Below are 8,415 nucleotides of genomic sequence, written 5' to 3'. Positions count from 1 at the left end.
AGCCATCACGCCCAGCCCCGAAATAATGTTTTTCAGATGTGTCCTTCCTGCATAGTCTCTGCTTCTTCCAAGTTCATTTCTACTTGTGTTTAGCTGCCTTTCTCAAATGTCTGATAATCCTTATCTAACTGCTTATATTTAAGAGTCAGACATTGAAACGCTGTTTGGAACAGAGTTGTCTATAAGTGAGCCTCACTGTAGGCGTCTTTACTGTAAAGTGATGGGCAGGGCTACTTCCTTGGGGACTTCCGATCTCAGTATCTTTAGAAGGCTTTTCTCTTGAACAGGCCGAATTCTCCTGAGAAGACTTCCCACCTCAAAGCTCAATGCTTGGCTGCCAGTGTTCTGGGAACCAAGTAGGAAAAGAAGACTGGGGTCATGTTGAATAGGAAGCTTTTAATGTAACTGTCCTGTTTTCAGCAGAGTTCCCCCACCCTCAGCTCTGCTTGATGCTCTTCAGCACAGAGACTCTTTGATCCTCTCTGGAGAGTAAACCCCAGCCGTTGTAGGTGGCAGAAGGGCAGCTGCCTATGGACTCAGTATAGGGGAGTGGGATCACCTTCTTCTTACGTTTTTTTAAAAAGTTTTCTCTTTTCTGCATAATCTCTGGTACTTCCAAATTGCTTTTTTGCTTGTTTCTTTCTCCTACCAGGTACCCCCAAGTCCTGTGCCTCTTTGGAATCCCATGATGTAAGCCAGTTGCCTCTGTTTTCTCCCCGAATGGCTTATGATTCAGCTTTCTTAGGTCTGCTAAGGTAATTACCGCTAATCCACCTACTCTAACCTACAAAATGTTGTTGCCATTTCCTTTCCATTTCTGGTCCCTACGGGCTTATGACTTTTTAAAAAACATCTTTACTGTCATTTAGCAAGTTTCAGGAGAGAACACCACCAAACATGGCTGTTCAAAGAGTCACCTTTAAGAAAAAACTCTTTACTTTAACGGGATAAAATAATTGATAACACAGCTAAAGACATCAGTAGTCCTTTTCAGAAATATTTACATACTTCTGCAAATATTTAAGTTGTTAGTATACTTTTTTAAAAGACATATTTATATTATTTATGTTATGCTATGATATATTAATTTTTACAGCAATATAACTCCAAATAAAAGTAGATTTCTCAATGTCAAAAGCTACCCAAACTGTCATAAGTGTTCATTGCTGCATAATTTCTTCAGCATTTATGCATAGTAGACATCTGGATGTTCATTTTTGCTCATGAAATTTTAACTTGAAAAAGGACTGTGGTATTTTAAATATATTTCAGAAACAAAAAGCTTCAGTATTGAACCAGTCAGTATGAATTGCCGTGTGATTAGCTGCTTGAAGAAAAAAAAAAATCAGGGACACGGCATCAATGGAGTCACAGAGTTTTCCAAAATTGGTCTAGACCAATAGGGCCAACAGACCCAATGTTTTGATGTACTTGCCAGTGTAGAGGCCATGCTTGAGAAGGTAAAAACTATAACCCAATTCTGCCAAGCAGTTAGCCCATCTATGTCTTAAGATATCAAGAAACACCTACCTGAGGATGATTTTCATCAGCTTTTGTAGCCAAAATGCAGAAATCGCCACAGGTAGTAATAGAAATGAGACCCTTCACATATTTAACATGTTTTTCATTGTGTTTTGTATCCCAGAAGACAACACAGTGCTCTGGACGATCAGGTCTGGTATATGCATAAACCACAGTATTTGAGCAATAACCCCACTAGGAAGAAAGGAAGGAGGAAAGGGAAGGAGTTTGAAAGGCAGAAGAACTATTTAGCATTAGGAAGCAAAATCGTATTATTTTATTTTTACTCTCGAAATATTGCAGATATTTATCACTGCTGACAAAATATATTCTTCAGAAATAGAAGACAGATTCAACCTTTTATAAAAATAATAGAGATTTATGAAACAAAGAATGTACTGCAAATATAAATTCAGTTTGTCTAACTTTCCTTATTTTAATTGGTAAGATTTAAGCTTCAATGGTAAAAAATTTTCAGTAATCAATAATAGCTGCTGGAGAGGGGACAACAGGTAGCATGATCCCTGTCAAAGTTTCAATTGTGGATCTCCAAGTCAAAATTCAAAAATAGTCACTTTGCCTTTTTACCCCATCCATATTTTTTATATTTGCTTTTATCAGAGTAATATATTCACATAATAGATGGTCAAATAATCCTACCTGGCTTATTTAAAACAAAAACAAATGCAGAACCCCCTGCCAAATTTCCTGTCTGGAATGGCCGTGTACAACTTCTTTAATTGCAACTGTTCTGGTATTTATTTCTGAATCACATTATCTATTGATTATGGAACTTACACATTTACAGCTTTCCCTTCTAATCCTCCCAACATGTTTATATTTAATTTTGAATTAAAAAGTGAAAATAGATAAATTATATTAAAAATATTTTAAAAAGTTGATATTACCATAATTGTGTCTACCATTCAAACTAAGCTAAACCATGTTTAGCTTTTTGTATCCTGATTACTTTCTAAAATAAATTTTTTACTTTAAAATAGTTTTAGATGGACAGAAAAGTTGCAAAGATAGCACAGAGTTCTCATATACCCCTCATCCATTTCCCTTATTGTTAACATTTTACATTACCGTGGTATATTTGTCACAACTAGGAAATCAACATCACTATTAACTATATTACTATTACTATTAAGTAAATATCATACTTTATTTAGATTTCATTAGCTTTTCCCGAATGTCCTTTTACTATTCCAGAATCCCATTTGGGATACTTAGATTTAGTCATGTCACCTTAGGCTCCTCTGGGGTGTGACAATTTCTCAGTCTTGAACAGTTTTGAGGAGTACTGGTCAAGTATTTTGTAGATTGTCCCTCAATTTGGGTTTGTCTGATGTTTTTCTCATGCTTAGATTGGACTTCAGGTTTTTAGGAAGACCAGCACAGAACTGAAGTGTACTTCTTTATCATGCCATATCAGGGGGTATGTGATATCCACATGGCATTCCTAATGATGTTAACCTTTATCACCTGGCCAAGGTTTGATTGCCAAGTTTCACCAATATAAAGCTACTTTATGTTTTTCCCCTCTCCATACCCTACTCTTTGGAAACTAAGTGTAGCCACACTCAAGCCAGGGGAACAGGGGACTATGTTCCACCTCCTGGAGAAGGCAATACCTAAGTAAACTGGAATAATTCTGTAAGGAAGATTTGTTTCTTCTCTCCCATTTATTTGTTTATTCAAATAATCCATCTATATCAGCATCAACTCTTGGGCATTTATACTTTGGGTCACAATAAAATAATACATCATTTATTTGATTCTTCAAAGTGCTCCAGCTTTGGCCATTGGGAGGCTCTTTCATGTTCTTTTGACATTTCCCCATCCTTTTGTTGTCTGAGCACTTCCTTACTTGCTGGGACTATAAACTGTTTCAGGCTTACCTTGTATTTTCCCTGCCCTAGTCCTAGAATCAGCCATTTCTCTAAGGTCCTTCACCTTTCAAAAATTAAATATAGAAGATTTTTATAACAAATAGTTTACCAGATCAATCTCATATTTGAGAGCTTGCTTCTGGATCAAATGTTACATTCAAGATAAAATACTGATTATATATTACATTGCTTATTCTCATTTTCTCCTTCTAATCCATTCTCTGCCCTTCTCTACCCTGCTGTGAGCCTTGGAGCCTAGTTTCTACGAACTCCATCACCTGGGCTACCTGGCCATCTGGTTCCCAGTTGGGTTTCGCCAATAGAAAGCACCAGCAAGTGGAGAGGTGAGTTGGAATATTTATTCCCCAAATCCCTCTCTGCCTGGCCGGTTGGCAAGGTCTGGGCTCCTGCAGAGCAGCCCCTCTTGCACAGCCACAGCTCTTGTGGGTTCCAGGAGCCTGACTCCTTTGTCTTGCCCCTTCAGGCCCAGGGCTGGTGATGCCTTCTCATTGATGCTAATCTTTGGGTGCTACTTTTTATCATCCCTTGCTGTTCCCCTTAGCCCTGCCCATATCTCTGTAATAAGTGTTTCATCAGTCTCTCTTCAATTACTCCTTTGAATGTACCATCTGTTTCTGGCTAAGACATTGACTCATGGAGTAATTTTACTAACTATATATAGTATTCCAGAAAAGTTTACTAGGTCTAAGGTCTTTACACAAAAAGGCTTCCTTTCTGCTAGCTCCTAAAATAAGACAGCTTTGAATACACTTTGAGCGATAGCAAAATTATTTGGTAAGAAACACTGTTTAGTTTACAACTGCTCTTAATATTTACCTTATAATTAGGTCAAATGTTTGCAAAATATATAAAGGAATCAACAGCTAGTGCAATTTTCAGTCCACCTCCTTCCCAAGATAGTGCAGATATTTCCTTCCCAGGAACTTTCAAAGTACCCAAATGCTGAAAAAGAAAGTTATCTTTAACCTAAAGTATAACAATTAAATACAAATTACCACCAATCACTTCATAAAGGTCAAAAGTGGTATGAACATTATTTTGTGAAAAGTTACTACTCACTTTAAAATCATGTTTCTTCAATTTTTATAATGAAAAACATGCATATAAGAAAAACTTACAAACTATATCCAAAGAATTCAATAGCAAATTCCATCAAATCTAAAATGCCATAGACTGAAACACACATTTTTACGTACAACTAAGGAAAGAAAAAAACACATTGCTAATTAAAATATAGCAACTTTGATTATAAGATGCCTCCTCATTTTAGAGTTATAAAAAATTACATTTCTTAGAATCAATGAAATATTATATTAGCAAATTCAATCATAAAGTCTTGTCTTTCTCTTTCATCCCCCCATACCCAACTAGTCACCAAATCCTATTGCTTTTACTCCTTTCCACTCTCTGTAATTACCTTTTTAATGGATTGAATTGTGGTAATAGCTTCCTAACTGTAAGTCTTACCTTTCATCTGTTTCCTTATTCTCCCCCTCTGCCCTCCCAATTCAATCTCTACTGTGCTGTCACAACTATCTTTCTGGAACACAGATCTAATCATAACTTACCCTGCTTTTTAAAAGGTTTAATAACTTTTAAAAATCAGTAACTCCCCACCATCACATTCTTTAGCATGGCATACAATGCCTGTTTCCCATCTTATCCAAAACCATAGTATGTGGCTTAATATCCCACTATTTAGCCATAACTGCTGTGTGCCTCCTCATGAAGGAACTACTCTGCCTCCACACCTTTGGCCTATACAATATCCCTTCTGCCTGAAATCCCCCTCTCTTTTCCTCACAGCTCCCCTGTCCTTACTGGTCCTTGTCCTCCTGGAGCACGCCTATTCATCCATCAAGATACAGCTCAAATCCTGCTTCCTCAACGAGTCCTGCCTTCTTCTCCGACTCTATGGTTCCAGAGAATTAGAGAATGAGCTCCTTAGGAGTACTAACTGCATCATATTCACATTTATTTCCCTTTCCATTAATAGATTATTTGATAAACTGATAGTCAATATATATCTCCAATAAATATACATGCAAATTAATTTTTTCATATACTAATAGTACTTCTTATGACCAAATTAACGAGTGAATAAATGACTACAAACACTTTTTTAATGTGGCTATAAAACAACCAAACATTTTTAATCTATACCTTTCATTTGACACAATGATATAATCCCAAAATTTCAATGAACTTTGCTGGTATCCCTTGTTCTAAGTAGATATACTCTAGGGTCAAATTTAATGTTACTATAGTTTGAATGTCTGTCCTCTCCAAAACTCAGGTTGAAATTAACTGCCATTTTGACAGTATTGAGAGATAAAACCTTTAAGCAGTGATCAGGGCCTGAGGCCCTCATGGCTGGGACTACTGCCATTTTACAAAGGGGAATTAGGTCCCCTCTTGTCTCTCTGTTGCACTCTCTTTGCCCTTCTTCCTTCCACCATGCAATGATGCAGCAAGAAAGCCCTCACCAGATGTCAGCAGCTCAATACTGGACTTCTCATCCTCCAGAACTGTAAGCCAATAAGTTTCTATTAACATACACTATGCAGTCTGTGGTATTCTGTCATAGCAGCACATAATAGAGTAAGACAAATGTATTGAGCTTCATTTTGCCAAGGAAACCAATGGAAGAAAAAGCTCAAAGTTTTAACCTAGGAAGGTCTGATCTATCTGTCTTGCTACCTGTATGAAATTAAAGGGGAACCAGCAAGCTCTCTACAGTACTCTTGGTATTGATCCATCCATAAGAGGAAGAGAATACAGCCATCTTCTAACTACAAACCAGTCAGGATGTGGCAGTAGCAAGGAAAGAAAACCACCTTTTAGTAAGCCTTCATTACGTGCCAGGCACTGTGTAGGCGTTTCCTCATTGTAATCTCCTTTAATCTTTACAACAGCACCATGACATATTTCCTTTATTTCTGAAAATAACTAAACTGTGTCTCAGAGGCTAAATAACTTCTCTATGTCAAACTACACTGTAGAAAATGAATTCAATGCCAGATCAACTTGACTACAAACCCTATGCTCTGTTATCTCCTACCATGGCTAAGACCACAGTGCAAAAACCAGGAGCCCCTGGACCTCAGAATTTAAAAGCAAATTCTTCTCTGAGGTTTCCTTAAGTTTAAATCGTTATGTTTAAATTGTTAGATAATTTCCATCCAGGTTATCTTTCCTACCTTAACAATAACACAGATCCAAATAATTCCCCATATATTCACTCACTCAGAAAATACTGACTACTACGCCCTGAGGAACTATGCTAGATACTTTTAGTTACAGCTAGACCAAAACCCACTTACAGTTTCAGTTTAACACTTAACACATTATTTTGCAAGATAAAAAAACAGACTTTAGAACCCATGTTTTTCTACCTGGGGAAGGCTGAACTAACAAAAATAAGCAGATAAAACATGATGATAAATAAGTAAATGGCAATCAACAAAAATAACCAATAAAGAACATTAATTAAGAAGGAGATTATAAATATAGAAATAATTAGAATGCAGATTTTTAATTATTTAGGAACCTTGAAAACTATGCTTTTTTTTCCCTTCACTTTTACATCTACCAGAAATATTGTCATTTGACAATGTATAGAGACCATCTACTTTCTAGAGTATATTCTACTGGGTAACTCTGAGATACTGATTCAAAAGCATCAGAAGACATCATTTCTTGCCCTAAAAGAAATTATTGAAATACACAAAAATAATATTAAAACAACTGGTACAGGCTTTTATGCAGCCAAAAATACATATCACTGTAGTCTATGGTGAATTTATAAAAGCCAACAGGGTATCCAAAAGGGACAAAATATAGTATTGGGTTAGAAAATAAGATATTCAAAAAACGTATTAAGCTTAGTTATTAATAAGCTCTCACTTCCTAAATTATTTAAAATTCACAATATATTAATTCTCCTACTTGACATTTTCCAATGCTACTTCTGAAAATTCTCTTTTAAAATTAAATTTATTAAAAATACTATTGAGAAGGATAATACCCATATGTACATTTATGAAAACAATGCTTGTATTTTAATGTAGCATCACTTAAGATTAATTATTAAATTTTCTTCAAATAATTGATTACTTTGCAACAAATTAAAATTATTAGAAGTTTGGAGGAAGGACAGACAGATATGTACGTTTAACATCTAAACACATGTAAAATATCACACTAAAAATCCGAAAAATTAATCTGAAACAACTATATTATACTAAATACTACTCAAAAGCTGGCTATGAAAAGAGACACATACTCGGATCACAGAGAATTCAAAATAACTGCTCCATGGTGATTTCTTATGTCAAACTTCTCGTTTTCTGAATGTATAAAATTGTAACTTTTATTTTATAATTATAAAACTATAAGATTATAAAATTCCATGATAAAATACAACAAAGATTTATATTATGAAGATGAAATGTCCCTAAAAGAAATTACACCATTTCCTTTGTTTTTCCCCCTACCTTACTCACTGCACATTTAAATAGAAAGAAAGAAGAACAAATTTGAATGCATTTACCTCACCAAATGGAGTGTAAAACTGCACAATGTTCACATCTTTGTCCTGCGTGGCCGCCTTCTGGAAGCCCGCCACAGCTAACACACTGCCCATGTGGTTCCACTGGATGCCTACTACGTACATGCTAGTGTCAATCAAAACAGGATCTAGTCAATAAGAGAAAAATGAGGTCACTGTGGGAAAAGACGTAGCCTACAGAATGTTATACTCTTAACAACAACTTTTAAATACTTTTAAAACTTTCCACGTTTTTAAAAAAACAGGGCTGGGTACAATGGCTCACGCCTATAATCCCAACACTTTAGGAGCCTGAGGCGGGCGGATCACTTGAGTCCAGGAGTTTAAGATCAGCCTGGGCAACATGGCGAAACTCTGTCTCTACGAAAAATACAAAAATTAGCCAGGGGTGGTGGTGCACACCTGTGG

General features: G+C 36.0%; 1 protein-coding gene across 1 annotated transcript in view; it reads right to left on the bottom strand.

Moving 5' to 3' along the window:
- Positions 1 to 8,415, bottom strand: part of WDR35 (WD repeat domain 35) — a 74,268-nt gene that overhangs the window by 49,770 nt on the left and 16,083 nt on the right. Inside the window, 3 exon segments of the mRNA XM_011951181.1 lie at positions 1,531 to 1,716; positions 4,254 to 4,379; positions 7,990 to 8,135. Coding sequence (XP_011806571.1) covers positions 1,531 to 1,716; positions 4,254 to 4,379; positions 7,990 to 8,135 — 458 coding nt within the window.

Source organism: Colobus angolensis, unplaced genomic scaffold (assembly GCF_000951035.1).
Source record: "Colobus angolensis palliatus isolate OR3802 unplaced genomic scaffold, Cang.pa_1.0 Scaffold109, whole genome shotgun sequence".
Taxonomy (NCBI): Eukaryota; Metazoa; Chordata; class Mammalia; order Primates; family Cercopithecidae; genus Colobus; species Colobus angolensis.
This window is presented reverse-complemented; position numbering and strand designations above follow the sequence as displayed.